Genomic DNA, 17,085 nt, shown 5'->3' with positions numbered 1-17,085 from the left:
CTGCAGGCCTGCCGTGTGCCTGCCTGTGAGCTGCAAGCCTGCTGTATGCCTTCCTGTGAGCTGCAAGCCTGCTGTATGCCTTCCTGTGAGCTGCAAGCCCATCGTGTATGTGGCTTCCTCCTGCCAGTCCTCTGGGGGCTGCCAGCCCTCCTGCCCCACCCTGGTCTGCAGGCCTGTTCCCTGCGGCACCCCTAACTGCTGCTGAGCCCATGGCCTCCTAGGACCCCTCCTCCGTGTGGTCAGAAGTAGCAGCTCTCCGAACTCCTACAAGGCAGCCCAGACATCATCCACTTCAGACCTCCTGGACCCCATAGACCATCTTACAGCAAAGCCACTTGATCCCCTCTAACCAGGCAGAGAGAGTCGCCCCCAGTGTCCCTGGCCCCGGCCTGGGCCATCCACACAGCACCCACCCTGGCTGGTGCGGAGGGCCTAGGCTCTGCAGCCACCAGCACAGGGTCCAATAAATCCCAGAGTGCATCCGATGCCCACTCGCGTGTGTGTGGTGTCTCTCCTTTAACGCCTTTCCCTAAACTGCTTCCTCCAGGGGAACTCCTGGAATCCAGGAAAGCTCCTGCAGAGAAGCCACACGGTACGGGATGCCTGTGCCCAGGGGACTCTTGGGCGAGTGGGCGCTCCTGGCTCAGCCTGATGGGCCCCCAGGGCTTCCTTTGTCCCCCTTTGTCCCTTGAACCTGCGAGGTTATTTTTTACTCTGCTGGGTGGGGCTGAGAGTGAATCTCTAACTTTCTGATCTGACCCCTTTTAGGTAAAAAGGTCCCCTCCTCGGCCATTAATATGCGGAGCCAACCTGGTCTAAAAATTAAAAATGTACGCTCCATCGAGAGTATAGCTCCTCCTTCTCCCATTCGGGGGACAGGGCTTTGTGGGTAACCTCCGTGGCCCCGGGAGATGCCCACATCTCGTCCCCAGAACCGGTAAATACAGCCCTACAGGCGAGGCGGCTTCCCAGACGGGGTGAACTGAGGGTCTTGCAACGGGAGCCGTCCTGGAACAGTTGAGGGGGACTCCCATCATCCCAGGGACTTGGGAGAAGGGAGAGGAAGGGCTGCCACGGAAGAGGAGGCCACAGGAAGCGGGACACCGCAATGTGGGCTGGGACCACCATCACCTCCGACTCATTCTCTCCTTGGGCAATGGTAGCCTGCTGACCGTGTAGACGCCCCATCTACGAGCAGTTCAGCTGACCTTGTAGACGCCCCACAGAGCAGGTGGCCCCGCTAGCGGCTCGGAGGGACAGGAGACAGGTTGTGCGGGCGCTCCGGAAGGACCCAGCCCCGCCACACCTTGGTTTCAGCCCGAGAGGCCCTCTCCAGACTCCGGCCTCCGAGCCGTGTCCGCGGGTCCTGCGGCAGCCACCGTGTGCGTGGTCCGTCTCGGGGCCGCGGCACAGACCCCGCCTCTCTGTCGCACAGCCTCCGTCCGCCGCCCTCCCGTGTGCTCCCGCGGGGAGCCTGCACTGTTCCGGGTCGGGAAACCTGGCCCAGAAACCAGACCGGCCCCCGACAGCGCGGCTTAGCCCTGTGGTGTGACCACCGGCCACCCGAGAGCAAGGGCGCTGGGGCCGCCCCGGGCAGGCGGGAGATGCCCAGAGGGGGCACGGTCGTCAGCGCGGGGCAGCCGAGGCACACCAGGGTGCCGCCGGGAGCTGTCTGAGCACCAAGAACTAGCCCAAGAGGAGCGCAGCGGGTCCTTCCTGCGGGGGGACCACGTGTCCACGAATCTGGAGACATCCGTTATCGTGAGGTCGCGGGATAATGAGGAAGGGGCATTCGGGAGCGACTCTCGGAGCACCTACTACGCGCAGCTCTACGTCCCCCTCGGTCCCGTGCGGACCCCACCGCCGGCACCGGCCTCCCCACCACGGGTGCGCGGCCTCGCCTCGCAGACGCCCTCCCTCCAGGCGCGCCCGGCAGCCACGGCGCCACCCACCAGACAGGGGGTGGGGGGCCGCGCCGGCTCCTCAGCGATGCCTTCGAGGGCGGGGACGGTCCGGGCCGGGAGCTGCCCCCGGAAGGGCTCGCCGCCATCGCAGGGTCTCAGAGCCCTTGGCGTTGTCGCTGCACCATGAACACGCACCGAAGAGCTTCCCAAAGTAGAGACCCCACCCCCTCCGACTCATTCTCTCCTTGGGCACGGCGGCCCCATTAGTGAGCCCCGTCTGTGAGCAGTCTGTGTAGACGCCGCGTGAGTGAGCGGTCGGGCTGACTGTGTAGACACACCATCAGTGAGCCGTTGGGCTGACTGTGTAGACACTGCCCCACCTGTCTGTGAGCAGTCTGCCTGACTCTGTAGACTCTGTGGGCGGTCGGGCTGACTGTGTAGACGCCCCATTAGTGAGCAGTCTGACTGTGTAGACGCCTCGTCAGTAGGCAGTCGGATTGACTGTGTAGATGCCCCATCTGTGAGCAGTCCTACTGACTGTGTAGACGCCCAGTCTGTGAGCAGTCAGGCTGACTGTGTAGACACCCCATCACTGAGCAGTCCAACTGTGTAGACGCCTCGTCAATGAGCAGTCCGACCGACCATGTAGATGCCCTGTCAGTGACCGGTCAGGCTGACCGTGTAGACCCCCCCGTCTGTGAGCTTTCCAGCTGACTGTGTAGACACCCCATCTATGAGCGGTCTGATTGTGCAGACTCCCCATCTGTGAACAGTCCCACTGACTATAGATGCCACGTCTGTGAGCGGTCCGACTGTGTAGACCCCGCGACAGTGAGCAGTGTGGCTGACCGTGTAGACCCCCCGTCTGTGAGCAGTCTGACTGACTGTGTAGACGCCTCATCTGTGAGCAGTCTGACTGATTGTGTAGATGCCCTGTCTGTGAACACTCCAAATGACTGTGTAGACACCCCATCTGTGAGTAGTCTGACAGACTGTGTAGACATCCTGTGTGTGAGCAGTCTGGCTGACCATGTAGACCCCCCATCTATGAACAGTTTGGCTGGCCATGTAGACTCCCCATCAGTGAGCAATAAGGTTGACTGTGTAGACACCCCATCTGTGAGCAGACTGACTGACTGCTTAGACATCCCATCCGTGAGCAGTCTGGCTGACCGTGTAGATTCCCCATCTTTGAGGAGTCTGGCTGACTGCATAGACGCCCCATCTGTGAGCAGTCTGGCTGACTGTGTAACTCCCCATCTGTGAAGAGTCCGGCTGATTATGTAGATGCCCCATCTTTGAGCAGTCCAGCTGTGTAGACGCCCAGTCTGTGAGCGGTCAGGCTGACTGTGTAGACTCCCCACCTGTGAAGAATCTGGCTGACCATGTAGACTCCCCATCTGTAAGCTGTCTGACTGACCGTGTAGACGCCTTGTCTGTGAGCAGTCTGGCTGACTGTGTAGACTCCCCATCTGTGAAGAGTCCAGCTGATTATGTAGATGCCCCGTCTTTGAGCAGTCCAGCTGTGTAGACTTCCCATCTGTGAGCAGTCTGGCTGACTGTGTAGACTCCCCATCTGTGAAGAATCCGGCTGACCATGTAGACTCCCCATCTGTAAGCTGTCTGACTGACCGTGTAGACGCCTTGTCTGTGAGCAGTCCAGCTGGCTGTGTAGATGCCCTGGCCGGGAGCAGGGTGTCCGGACGTGCCTTCTGCAGCTGTGACCGACTTTCCTGCAGGAGCCATCAGGAGGTCCTGGATGTTCTCGTGCCGCTGGGCCAGAGCAGGGGTGCATCCTGCAGGGGCCCCCGCCCGTCCCTCCCATGCACTATTTTGGCGACACTGTGGTTTGCTGGTTTCCATGTGAGTCTACATCCCTGAGCTTCGCTCTTTTTGGTTACGGATGAGGTGGAACCTTCCTCCACGTCTTTAACTCTGTGCTGTGAAGAATCCATCGAGGTCTCTGTCCGTTTATCTATGCAGATGGGCATATTTTTCTTAAAATTTGAATGAACAAGTAATGGGCACAGGTTTTGGATAAATTCAGGCCAACTGAGGGATTTAACAGCCAAGGTGTGTTTACAACCCAGTCCCTTTCTCTTTAAAGGCCCCCTTAGGGTTTTTGCTCTGTCTCTTCTTCCGTGGGGTAGAGTTAACAGTCTCTGGGAGGAGATACCATCTATTCCTTCCCCTGTCTGCTGGGCCTGGGCTGTTCTGCTCCTGGGGGCCTCTTCTGTCTGTTCCTGGCACAGGGGGTAAGTAGGAAGCCTGATGCTGACCTGGCTGGTCTGACTGGTGCCCACTTGACTCTCTGGTGATAGTGGTCCACTGAGACTGCAGGCTCATCCTCTCCCACTGTCCTGAGGATTTGTCAACAAGGCATCTTTTTGCTCCCTGTCTCTCCTCAATCAGGCCTTGAAATCTTGAGTAGAACAAATGATGTCTGAACCGACCCCTGCACCCTTCTTCGGGCTACAGGGATTTGCGGGTGCTTCAGAGCGCCAGCCCTTGTGCCCAGACCAGCGTGCAGGCATTCCTTCGTGCGGGCACCTCTCTCCAAGGGAGTCAGCACGTGCGGGGTACTGGACCCTCAGGTGCTCACCAGTTAGGGTCGTGCTGCTCCCCAGCTCACCCTTAACCTGCACGGGCTTGGACCCCAAAGCGCACTCAGGGTCTAAGCCTTGTGCAACTATGCTTACCCCCCGGGGCCCAGGCTTGGAGGGCTCTTCACTGTGGGGAGGGTGGGGCCGCAGGGTGGGAAAGGGACGTGGAGTGTGTAGATGGCATCCGCGTTCAGACCTCTTCATCACTCTAGTGTTTTGAACTTGGAATTTGAGAATGTCTTTATTGCTTGCTTCCACCAGACAGAGCTCCACTCTGGAGGGGTCTTTGGGCTCCGAGGAGGAGAAGAAAACAAACACCAGTCTATGTCATGACACAAACATTTTATTGATTATAGCAATCGGCCTTTGTCACGTGGAACACAAGCAACCAATCCTACAGAGGAGGGTTCCCAGGGTGCCGCAGTCCACCTCCATGGAGGGATTTATGGGCCATCTCTTCGCAGAAAGGGATGGATGGCATGTTCGAATCCCTGGCAGGCAGCAGCTGTGTGCTCACCAACGGGCAAAAGGGTGGTCCTGGCGCCCAGAGGGGCTCCAGGGCTCCTGAGAGAGGACATTCGTGCCCAGGAGCAGAGATGGCAACACCAGAGGCAGAAGTTCGAGCTTGTCAGCAGCAGGACTTCTGGGCCGAGGCGGGGACGCGGCAGGTCTGGCGGGAGCACACGGGGCGGCAGAGCAGGGACACGCAGGAGGCCCGGCGGCAGCAGCTGGGCTGGCAGGAGGAGGCGGGGGCACAGCAGGAGGAGGCGGGCATGCAGCAGGCGGGTCTGCACACGGGGCGGCAGAGCAGGGACACGCAGGAAGAGGGTCTGCAGCAGGACGAGGAGCAGGGGCTGGGCTGGCAGCAGGAAGGGGCAGAGCAGGGGGAGGCCCCCGAGCAGACAGGTGTGCAGCAAATGGGCTTGCAGCAGACAGGAGTGCAGCACACGGGCTTGCAGCAGACAGGGGTGCAGCACACAGGCTTGCAACAGACAGACACACAGCAGTCTTCCTGGCAGGGGGAGGAGCTGCTGCAGGAGGGTTGGCAGCTAGACTGCTGGCAGCATGAGGAGGCTGAGCAGGGGGAGGTCTTGCAGCAGACAGGGGTGCAGCAGACAGGGGTGCAGCACACAGGCTTGCAGCAGACAAGGGTGCAGCAGACGGGCTTGCAGCAGACAGACACACAGCAGTCTTCCTGGCAGGGGGAGGAGCTGCAGCAGGAGGGCTGGCAGGAGCTGGTGCACGCTGATTGGCAGGGGCTGGACACGCAGCTCGCAGGGGTGCAGATGAGGGTCAGGCAGGAGGCCGGGGTGCAGGAGCTGGGGGCGCAGCAGGTGGGAGCACAGCAGGTGGGGGCGCAGCAGGGGGGTTCGCAGCAGCTCTCTGGGCAGTCATCCACCTGCCAGGAGGAGTCAGGGCAGGAGTCACAGGAGCCGGGCAGGCAGACGCGGCTGCCGTAGCTCCGGTCGCTGGAGCAGACGGACAGGGTGGACGCGGCCATGGTGGGAGTGGGATGGAGCTGGAGGAGGCTGTGAGTGTGTGAGTGTGTGGGTGTGTGAGTGTGTGTGTGAGGTGCTCAAGCTGTCTGTCGGCTTTTATACCCCCTGGGTGTGTGTGTTGTGCCAGGCATCGGCTCACCTCGCGTCCCTTCCTTGTTGGTCTGAGAGCTGGTTACAGGGAAGACCTCGTTAGCGCCAGTTTATTTTCTACAATTATTTTTTACTCATTAAACTGGCAAGGACGTTGCAGGACTCTGTTTTCTTGTCCGTTCTTTGTTGGGCTCCAGAAAACTTAGGGAAAATATTTGAGGCAGGTTTTGCTGAGTGACTGCCACGGTTTCTAAGGTCACATTCCCGCAGGAGCTCGGTGTGAGACTGGGATCGCGCACACCAGCCACACCGGTGCGTGATGCTTGGGAAGGACTCCCAGGGCCATTGCAGACCCAACTGTAAAGTATCTACAAGGAGTATCAAGAGAGTGAGACAGGTACAAAAGAGTAAAATTTGACCAAAGAACACATGCCATAAGTGTGCACTAGGGACCCGAGACCGTTGTGGACCAGAAACGCAGGGCAGTAGAATCCTCCCCTTGCCCCCCATCTGTCATCATTGGTGTCATTTCAGTCAAAGCCCAAAGGGAATCTTTTTGGCATATAGATTGAAGGTGCCGTATGGCCAGAAAATATTGGCAAGATGCATAATGGACGAAAGGTTAATAGGAAAATTTAAAGTCCTCACAACCAAGGCAGGAGAGAGTACAAAAGAATCAAGTACAAAATGGAAAACATTCAGATTTCCAGTAAGCATCTGGAAAACTACCTGAGCTCATTAATGAAGTTTCTCAAATTAAAACATAAATGTCCCACCTGTAAGATCAACCCAACTTTGCCATGTTATTAATTTCCGGTGCTGCTGAGCGTGGGGGCCCCACTCCTAGAAACCTCTAGCTGGCATGATTTTTACAGATTGAGCTCATAATATATAAAATGTACGATTTTTTCCATTTTAAAGTGTACAAGTCAGTGACATTTAGCAAAGACACAGTATTGTGCAACCATGACCACCATCTAGTTCCAGAACATTCTCATCACTCCAGAAGGAAACCCTGAACTATTGAGGAGTCCCTCCGCAGCCCCCGTCAGTCACTAATCTGCTTTCTGTCTCTACGGATTTGCCTATTCCCCGCCTTTCACACATAAGGAACCACAAAGCACGTGGCCTCTTGTGTCTGACGTCGTTCACCAAGCATCACGTTTTCCAGGTGCGTCCGTGTTGTAGCCTGTGCCCGTGCGCCACTCCTGTTCCTGGCTGAGTAATATTCCAGCAAATGGGTTCACCACATTTTATTTCTCCGTTCCCCAGTCAGTGGACATCTGGGTTGTTTCCACCCTTTGGCTGTGTGAATAGTGCCGCTATGGACATTTGTGTCCACGTTTTTGCTTGAACGCCTCTTTCCAGTTCTTCCGGGTGCGTACCTAGCGGTGGCATTGCTGGGTCAAATGGTAACTCTATGCATCACTTTTGCGATTGCTTTCCACAGCAGCTGCACCACTTCACATTTCCAACGGCGAGATCCGATGTTCCAGCATCTCCACGTGCTCCCCAGCACTGCTTCTGTTCTCTGCTTTTTAAAAAAACTGTGGCCACCCCAGTGGGTGTGAAGTAGCAGCTTATTGTGGTTTTGACTTACATTCCCTGATGACCCATGATATTGGGCTTCCTTTCAAGTGCTTGTTGGCTGTCTGTGTATCTGCTTCGAAGAAATGTCTTTCCAAATGTTTAGCCCATTTTCGGTCGGGTTGTTGTCCTTTTATTGTTGAATTACAGGAGTTACGCATTCTGGACATGAGACCGTTATCAGAGTTATGATTCTCAATATCTTCCCCATTCTGTGGGCTGGCTTTTCACTCTCTTGATAGCATTTTTTGATACATAAAGCTTTTACATTTTGGTGAACTCCGATTTATGTATTTTTTTTGTTGCCTGTGCTATTCATGTCATATCTAAGAAACTGTTGCCAAATCTAAGGTCATACAGACTTACCCCAATGTTTTCTTTTTAGAGTATTATAGTGTTAGCTCTTATGTTTAGGTCTTTGATCCACTTTGAGTTGATTTTGTATATGGTGTGAGGTAGGGTTCAACTGTTGGTCTTTCTCTTCTCTGATTTTTGGCAGCTCTTAAGTGTTAGGGATACAGCACATTTGCTGTGGCAGTAGCTGTGAATATTATTTCCTAACTTGTTTTTGTCTTATACTTTCCTTATGGCATTTTCATTTTCTATCTATCTATCAATCTATCTATCTATCTATCTATCTATCTATCTATCATCTGTCCCTCTTAATGTAGAACAAAGGGAACACAAGATAATGAAAAATTCTACAGTTCACTGATGGTTCTGTCTTTCCCATTTTAATTCTAGTTTCTTGATTGTACAACCAAACCCTTTACGCAGTAGTTGGGTGTAGTGAAAGGAATGTGTGAAAATTAATAAAGAGAAACCTCACTAAAATGGAGTAGGGGGCTGGCAGGGGGGCTGATAGCCCTACCACTCATCTTCAATTGCAAAGCCAACAGGAAGAGAGACACCTTGCTCGAAGCTACTATTTTACTACCCCAGCAAGAGGAAGGAAGTTTTCTTCCTCCCAGGGCAACAGCCCAACCAATGAGAAAAGCCTCTACACTTACAGCTCCCAGTTTACCGCAATGGACCTTCTGTTTACAACAGCCTCTCCCAAACCCCACCCCACCCACATTCCTCTGTAAAAGAGCCTCCTCTCTTCCATTCTAGTTTGTCCCAGATTGCAGTTCTCTGTTATTCCCAAATACACCCATCTTTTGCTGGCAAAATAACTAGCAGTTTTATTTTTAAGGTTAACAAGTGAAAAAATAAGTAATTGTTCACTGAATGGATAAATGCAGGAAGTGCTTTATTCAGAGTCAGAGAGCCCATTTCTCGTTCCTCACAGTGTCCCCCGTAGAGACTGTAATCACTTTTCGTGTGTTTCTGATACTCCATCTGTGCAAGCATTGAATACCTACTGTATACAAGCATGCCATTGTGCCAATGCCAATGGTGCCACTCCCAGATGCTCTCCGACCCTGTCACCCACCACACCTGCATGCCTCCCCTGACCTATGTGAGGGAGGGTCTGCTTTTAACAGCAACCACCTGCCCCCCAGCTCTCCTGGGAGGACTGCTGTCACCACACAGCTGAGTGAGTCCTCAGTGCCTAGGGATTTATGGCCCCTCAGCCAAGCTTCCTTACTCTGAGATGTGGGGGATACTCCAGTGTTCCCCAGGGGATCAGGCTGGGACTTAACCTAAGTCGCACCTTGTTTACCTTCTTTCAGTTCCCTGGTCTGCCCACCCTACTCCTGGACTTGTTTCCTGAGTTCACCACTCATGCATGTGTCCTTGTCACAGGCTCAGTTCCTGGGAAACCCGCTTCACTCTTGGGACCATGATGGGGACGAGATGTGACAGTGTGTGGAGAGCGCAGTGCCTGCTGGAGGTCGCGTACAAGGGAGCAGGTTCTCCCCCCATGGTGGCCTCTGCTGCAGTCGTCTGGCTGACCCCCCTCAGTGCCCACTGCCCCTGCCGTGCCCACCCCACCCTGTTCCCCTCTCCATGTCAGAGCTTGGAGTTTTTCCCATGACTCCACTTCCCCACCTCGCCTTTCATCCCGAGCTTCCCCTTTCAGGGCTCAGATAACTTCATCTTCTTTTCAAACCTCCCCCCATCTCCCTTAGCGCCAGCTGGCACTTCTTTCTGAATCCCCATGCCCTCTGCTGCCTGTGTCAAACCATGGAGTTCATAATTGTGGATTGTCTCGGTTTTAAAATTTATTTCATGCATTTAAATCTGGTGTCTCCAACGTGACATCCCACGTCAAGTCAAGATAAATTACTATTTCATCGACTCAACGCCACATTCTAACACCTCCAAAATGGGGAGCTATCTTTCAGATGATGACATATCATAGTTTGGTTAGTTGGTAGTTGTTATTTTCGCTAAGAGGTACATAAGATCATGGGGCATCTTTACTGTTTTTTTTTTAAGATTTTATTTATTTATTTGAGAGAGAGAGAGGAAGAGAGAGAGAGCACAAGCAGGGGGAGGCGCAGGGGAAAGGGAGAAGCAGGCTCCCCACTGAGCAGGAAACCTGATGTGGGGCTCGATCCCAGGACGGCAGTTCATCTTCACTATCAGATGAGATCTGAGTCTTGATAAAAACATGACCTGTCTAGGATGTGTGTGTCTTCTTCAGTATTTTGTCCCAAACGGGCCCACTGCGAACATCACACACCTTGTGATGTGAATTACCTGAAATCCTCACGCTAAACCAGAATGCCTAAATTATTATGGTATCACCAGATTTCTTTTTGGGTTTCAAATGCAAATAAGAGTCCTTTTCTTCAAGTCAAAAGTAGCCCCCGCCTTTTTTTTTTCCAAATAGAAAAGGAATATCTCAGTGAAACAAGCATTGAGCACCTACTGTATACAAGCCCCATGCCTCGAGCCAGAGATACAAATCAACAGCATGGCCCTGACTTCCGCGGCACATAAAGCCCAGTGGGGCCGACCTCTGTTGTTCAGAGAGGAATAAGCCTCAGCCTGTCTCCTCCATCTCCCGCCCCCAAACTGGCTAGGAACAGGAGTAATCGAAATGAGAGGTACTGCTGGTAAGTAGGAGGGGCGGCTGAGGCGATGCCCCCCACTGCCAGCTGGGAAGGCTGAGCAGGGGAGCCCGCACAGAGGTCCGCTGCAGCCCCACCTTACAGTGGGGACGGGGCTTGGGTTTCCCTGGGCGACCGTCCAGGAAGCCCGGAGCGGCCCTTCCTGAAGGAGGCAGAGGAGCGCCTCGCCGCATGACCTGCGTCCCGTGTCCGTGCCCGGAATGCAGCCGGATGGGTCTGGCCTGAGGCTGAGTGTTTGCAGAGCGAGGGCCGTGGAGACAGAGTCACTCCGTGATTTCTCAGCAGGCTCACCCAGCAAGTAGGGTCAAAGGCCTTATGCGACCGCCTTCAGGAGCCCCCGGCCATCCCCGACTCGGGCAGGGTGTTCTTTCCCGTGAACATGCTGGCACCTGGTCCAGCGGAGCTGGGAGCGAGACTAAGTCACCTGGAATGTAAATATTTGGGTTCGGGGTGACTGAGTTCATAGCAACCCCATTATATACTTCGTGTGTGTTCTTGTACAGCAGGAAGAAAAACAAAACACTTCTCCGATTAAAAATAGTTCTGTTTTATGTGGAAACGCTTCCCTGCTGCTGCCCCAACCAGTTCATGGTCGTTTATCAGAGTCAGGAAAGGTTTTCCAGTGAAATCTCTCTCTCCCTCTCCACCCCCGCCTACTGGCCACCTTGCCCCCTGAGCTGGGGGGGAGAGGGCTACATGCAGAAGAAACCCTACTTTATAGCAAGAACAAAGAACGTCAACTCAACAAGCAGAACCTGAGGTCCAGAGAAGCGGAGATCTTGCCTCTATGTTGTGCATCTCATTGGGGGACCCCACCGAGCCCACAGCCCAGACATGCGCCCAGCCACGTAGGGGGCTCTGGGGAGCAGCACTTCAGGGGTCAACTCTCCTCCTGGGGGTCCCCTTCTGTGTCCTTGTGAGCAACAATACAGGGATGGCCAACACGTCCTCCTAACTTCAACCCTGGTCTATCCCGATCCCAGGAGAAAGCCTCCTGTAGGAACTCTTGTTCACCTGCAAACAACACGCACCCTGACAAACCCAGGCCCCGCTTTGGGGCGGTGACCCCGGTGCCATCAGGGACCCTTGCCCCTGCCACCTCCCTGCTCGACCATCCTTCCTGTTGGCTCCCCTTCCCCAGATCACTGCTTTGGGATTGCAGGACAGCTCCTGATGCCCCAGGCGTTGCTTCTGTGGTCCAGGGAGGAAGAAAGAATGGGAGAAGGGGGTGCATTTTTCAGGGAAGGAAAGGGTCCCCAGATGCCCCAGCAGGTTCCTGCTTATGTCTCATTTGCCAGAAGTGTCCTGAGGCCACCCCACGCTTCGAGAGAGCCTGAGGAGCTGAATACTCTTCCCTGGGCGCCTTCTCTGCCCTGTTCATTAGCACGCGGAGGGGTGGACGTGAGGGGACGGACGTGGGGGGACGGACGTGGGGCTGGCCGCCAGGGTGTCCGACCAGGGGGTGGGGGGTAAGTGAGGAAAGCAGAATCCCTGCCCAGTGGTGGTCTGTGCTTATGAAGCACTCGATTCAGCGTGGAGAGGAGCCGGCACACACCACCAGGCCCTGTTTTCTTCCTGGCTTGTGAAAATCACGGGGCCTACCACTAACTTCCCCCCACTCTCCAGGGCACAGTAACAGAATTTTTTTTTAAAGATTTTATTTATTTTTTGATAGAGAGAGACAGCCAGCGAGAGAGGGAACACAAGCAGGGGGAGTGGGAGAGGAAGAAGCAGGCTCCCAGCGGAGGAGCCTGATGTGGGGCTCAATCCCAGAATGCCCTGAGCCGAAGGCAGACGCTTAACGACTGAGCCACCCAGGTGTCCCACAGAATTTTAGCCTCAAAGAACGGAGATCGCTGGATGCTGGTGCATTTCAGCCGAACGATATTCTGTTCAGGTGGACCGGAGAATTCCATGCGGCAGGACAAGCATGACGCTCGGGAGGCCAAGGGAGGGGGCTGGCTCTGGACAGTGTGGGGGCCCTCAACAGGGCAGAGCATCTGAGGGCGCCCACACACCCCGTGTGCACCCCCCTCAGGCCCAGTCCAACCGGCTCCAGCCTGCTGTGTGGGATTTTCAGTCCGGACCCTCGGCTTGCGGACTGCAGTCAGTGGGGAAACCGGAACGCCCCTCAGAGCAACATTATTTTGTGTCCAAATTCCCCAACCCACTTCTTCCTCGGAAGAGTAAACCTGAAACCGGGAGTGTTTACTGTTTGGAAAAAAAAAAAAAAAAAAAAACCAAACATGCAAGAAAAACAGGCAAATGTTGACAGAGGCCTGGTAATGCACCGGCTCCGCCCTGGGGGCCCTCACCGGCCACGTGGGAGCCGTCCCGTCCCCGTCCCGAAGCGCACGAGGAAAACAAGGTTGTCCTTGACCTCGGGTGGAGAGTTGGGTAGTCAGCCCCCCGAGTCCCAGTCCACACCCGCGCGCATCCCCCAGATAGGATGTACGAGGGGCCGGCGTCCCAGCAGGACTGCCGTCACATGCGTCCCCCGGTGGGCGTCCCCCATACACCTCTGTGGGCTCTCCTGCCAGATGCCCCTGGAAGCACCATGCGCCTCAGCCCCCCGTGGCACAGCCTGGCCGCCCTCCCCCAGGCTCCCACCGGAGTCCTGCCCCCCCCCAACCCTGGGGAGACAGGTGCTCCCCTGCTCACACACCTGTGAGGACATCACCACTGAGAGAAGCCAGGGACAGTGGGCCTTTCGTCCACTGTCGTTGATGGAAGCGAGGCCCCAGGTCGGGCTCTGGGGACCGTGGAAGACCCGGGGTGCATGGCGGGGACGCAGAGCACCGCTGGAAGCAGGAGGGTGAGAGTTCCTCCATCTCCGTCAGACTAACCCGGGCTCAGCTCCTGGTCCCCTGTGGGCTGGGGGGCGTGGGGGCCTGCCGCAGCTTTGCAGCCTGTCCCAGCCATAGGACAGGCTCCCTCCATCCAGTGAGTCTGGGGGCCGCCACGGTCCAGGTCAGCCCTGCGCCCGCACAGGCCGTGAGCAGTCCCCTCCCGCCCCTGGCACCCCCACAGCCCCGCACAACCCGTGCCCACCCTGTGCCATCTCCAGCCCTCGCCACCCTGCTTCCATCCTCCTGGGCTCCGGCTCCTGTCCCCCCATCCTCTGTGAGGGTCTGGGTTCAAAACCAAGACATGGCCTGCTCCCTGGGGGTCAAGCACACCCAAGATCGAAGGCCCCCAAGGAGGGCTGGGAAAACACCTCAGATAATGAGGCCGTGCAGGCCACGCAGACATGCTGGGTTTGGCCGAGGAACTGGTCATAATAGTGGACCGTGGAGCCCAGTCTCCGCTCAGGCAGACAGGCGGCCCCTCTGGGGGTGTGGGCCCCTGGGGCCCGATCACAGCCCTGATCCCTCCTTCTCCTGCTATCTTTGCCCCTTTCCCCAGCTCCACCTCTGCACACTGCGGGTATCTGCAAGCCTGTGAGCCCTCCGAGCAAGGTAAATAGCTAAGAAACAGAGGCAGAGCTCTGCGGTGGCCCAGGGGAGCCAGGCACATCCCCACGGTACCAGGCAGAGTGGGTCACGGCAGGCACCATGCAGCTCTCTCCCCTGCCCAGAAAGTACACACCAGCCACTCACTGGCCCTTGGGCAATCTGCCCAGCATCGCTCTTTGGGTGGTTTAGCTCCTTGTGCGGGTTCTCTGATGGATCATCATATCTGCAGAGAGACAGCGACAGAGACAGGGACAGACGTACCCCTGCCTTCTTGACCTGTCACTCGTTGGCCTCTTCTGCGGCTGCCTCCCCCTCCTCCTGTCCCCTCGGCCCCAGCCCCCATCACAGACTCTGGGACACTGCGCCTTAGTGATTGCAAACCCCTCCCCGTGGGGTCCTGCCTGAGGTCAGGAATTAAAGCAGAGTCCGTCCCTTGTGACTCTGGTTTGGGGACATATCAATGCTCCCTGTGATTCATTATCGGTAGCTGTGTCCCCGCCCATATCCCGAGGGGAGCACGACCCTGCACAGTGTGGGGAAGCTCCCTCCACTCCAGATCAGGAAGCCCCGACGACCTCTCTCAGGGCGGGATGTGATGTTTCGTTTCCATCTGGAATCAGTGTGAAGAATAACGCAATGATCGCTTTCCAGAAGGCCTGGGTGTGGCCCTGCGGACAGGGTGTGGAGGAGGCTGTCCCGAAAGGCCGGCTGCGACCCGCGCTCCCGGTCCTGTCCCTGATGCCCTCTCGCCTGAGCCTGCCCCTGACTCATGGAGGAGGCAGAGTGTGTCTGTACCCACTGGCCCGTTGTTGTGTCCTTCCCGGGTGGACCCGCGTGCTTTGTGTGGTCTGAGCGTGGATGAGTCACTGGGCCGGTGGACTCAGGAAGGCGGGGAACTAGGTCATTGTCAGCGCAGCAGGGAGACAGAAGAAGGGCTGTCAGGAACCTGAGTTCTTTGTGGCTGAGTGTGGTCTCCCACTGCACAGATAGAGAAACTGAGGCCGGCTCTGGCCAGGCCCTTCTCCCTTGCTTTTCCTGCAATCAGTCCAGAGGGCCACTCTGCCCAAACCCCTTCCTGCTGCAGTCCTCTGCCCAGTCCCCAAGGAGGACACCCAGCCCCTCTGTGCTTCCCACAGCCTGGCCAGGCAGTCCCACCCTTGAGCCCTCAACGCCCTCTGTTAAAGACATGGGGTCCTCTGGCTTCCCGCAACCGAACATGCCTACTGCTCTGCTCTTGGGGACATGCAGAGACCCCAGCATCCGTGGGAGCAAACCTGCTGAGGACCGAGGTTCCTGTTGGGATGGCTTTCAGGAATGGCTGGAAGCAAGGGCTGTGCCCCTCAGACGTGAGGAAGCAAAGCCTAAAAGCCATTGACTCGGCCCCATGGCCAGATTTCATCATGGCCTTTGCTGGGTTTGCTGAGCCCAATCATCTTTACCAGCATGTTGTCCTAAATCACTTCCTCAGGAGAAATGGCAGCAGGCAGGCCATCCCTCCCAGACCTGGGTCCTTGCAAACCCCCACACCCCAAGTGTCCCTGCCTCCACGGCGCCTCCACCTGGAGGAACTGTCTACCAACAGACAAGGGGTAATGTCTGCCTCCGTTCATTGATTCTGCAAATTAGGTGTCAGACCTCTTCTCCAGCCCTGACAGGATGACTGCGAATTCAGTGCACAAAGTCCCTGATGCCATGGAGCCCCATTTCCGGGGAGCAGGAGACCCCCGCCAGTGGTGCAACAGAGCAGGTGTGTCTCAGCAGGTTTTTGGGGTTTTTTTGTCTGTGTGTTTATTTGTTTTAAAAACAAGCAACTGGTGGAGAAGCTTGCCGTGGACATGAGATCATCTGCCATCGTCCGATACGTACGCTTCCCCACTGCTGGTGGAGGCTGACCGTGTCACCACCGGGACCTGCAACAGCCCACACCCCACAGCAGGGCAAACCCCGACGTGTTTGTGTACAAACCCTCCTTTCAATCGTTGGGCCACAGCTCACTCAAACGGACCTAACTGCTTACTCAGATCCAGTCCATCTGTCTGTGTGTTTTTTCTTGTTTGAAACAAATAACCCCACTTCCTGTTGTTTGAAGATGTGCAGGGTATGAAGAGTAACCTTGAACGGATCCCAAAGAACACAAACGAACCACTGTTGGAACGTGAGTCATAAATTAGCACGTTGGTCTTTGAGTTTATTGACGTGAATGGCTGTGGATCCTGTACACTGAGACATAAACATTTGAAGTACGAAGCACTGTTTGACCGAGACTCAGAGGAATATCTTAATGAAAAGAGAGCATGTGGTAACTCGTGTTTATTCGTCAGGGATTTGAGTGAGTTCCACTTCTGGTTATTTGGACTGATTTGATAGTTTGCACCAACACCCCCAGTGAAAACAACTGGGTAAAATGTCTTTTAAAACTGCTTACAAGAATTGGAGCCCTAACAAGGTGGTAAAACGGTATGGATGAAGATCCAGGAGAGGATGGAAATCTGGAGAGGAACGGTCAGCACCCGGTGCTGCCTCCATCCTGGGGGCATCTGTGGATTAAGGAAGAGGAGGCCAAGCCACTGAGCAGCACTTTCACTGCCTTGTGAGGCAGGAGGTCAAGAGCAGGAATTCAGGCCTGCCAAGTTTGGGTTTTCTTAAGTCCTTGAAGCCTTGAGTTGGGAACCCAATGGTCCTAGAGGTCAGGAGGAAGGAAAAGTAACTCAGCCCCCATATGGACCACCACTCAACTTCAAGTCATCCAAGTGGTCCCAAGTGTGCCAACCACTGAAATTGTATTAAGGGGATCCCAGGTTGGTGGTACCTCCAAGTAGCAGGACGAAATAGAAAATCCTGTCTGGAGAAAGGAAACACCCTACAGGCCTCAAATTATTTCTGAGCAATTTCTGAAATACACTGTTTGGCACTCTATAAAAGAT

At 55.6% G+C, this 17,085-nt stretch overlaps 1 protein-coding gene across 3 annotated transcripts; it reads right to left on the bottom strand.

Moving 5' to 3' along the window:
- Positions 1 to 5,135: 5,135 nt before the first annotated feature.
- Positions 5,136 to 11,208, bottom strand: LOC123802681 (uncharacterized). Of its 3 annotated transcripts, XM_087861812.1 has the most exons (3): positions 5,955 to 6,008; positions 5,610 to 5,906; positions 5,136 to 5,519 (listed from the first exon to the last, which is right to left on the bottom strand). In XM_087861812.1, exons 1-3 carry the CDS (start codon positions 6,006 to 6,008, stop codon positions 5,136 to 5,138), a joined length of 735 nt encoding a protein of 244 aa, XP_087717938.1. The 3 variants fall into 3 exon arrangements, with proteins under 3 accessions (XP_087717938.1, XP_045669507.2, XP_087717939.1); XM_045813551.2 differs by adding an exon at positions 11,195 to 11,208 and having other exon boundaries at positions 5,136 to 6,012; XM_087861813.1 differs by having other exon boundaries at positions 5,136 to 5,581; positions 5,744 to 6,008.
- Between the last annotated feature and the right edge of the window lie 5,877 nt (positions 11,209 to 17,085).

This window comes from Ursus americanus, chromosome 4 (assembly GCF_024610735.1).
Source record: "Ursus americanus isolate L20-20 chromosome 4, mUrsAme1.1.p, whole genome shotgun sequence".
NCBI lineage: Eukaryota > Metazoa > Chordata > Mammalia > Carnivora > Ursidae > Ursus > Ursus americanus.
This window is presented reverse-complemented; position numbering and strand designations above follow the sequence as displayed.

What these genes read in the sequence shown, in the direction of transcription:
- LOC123802681 (XM_045813551.2), bottom strand. Translation starts at nt 6,008, where the DNA reads ATGGCCGCGTCCACCCTGTCCGTCTGCTCCAGCGACCGGAGCTACGGC.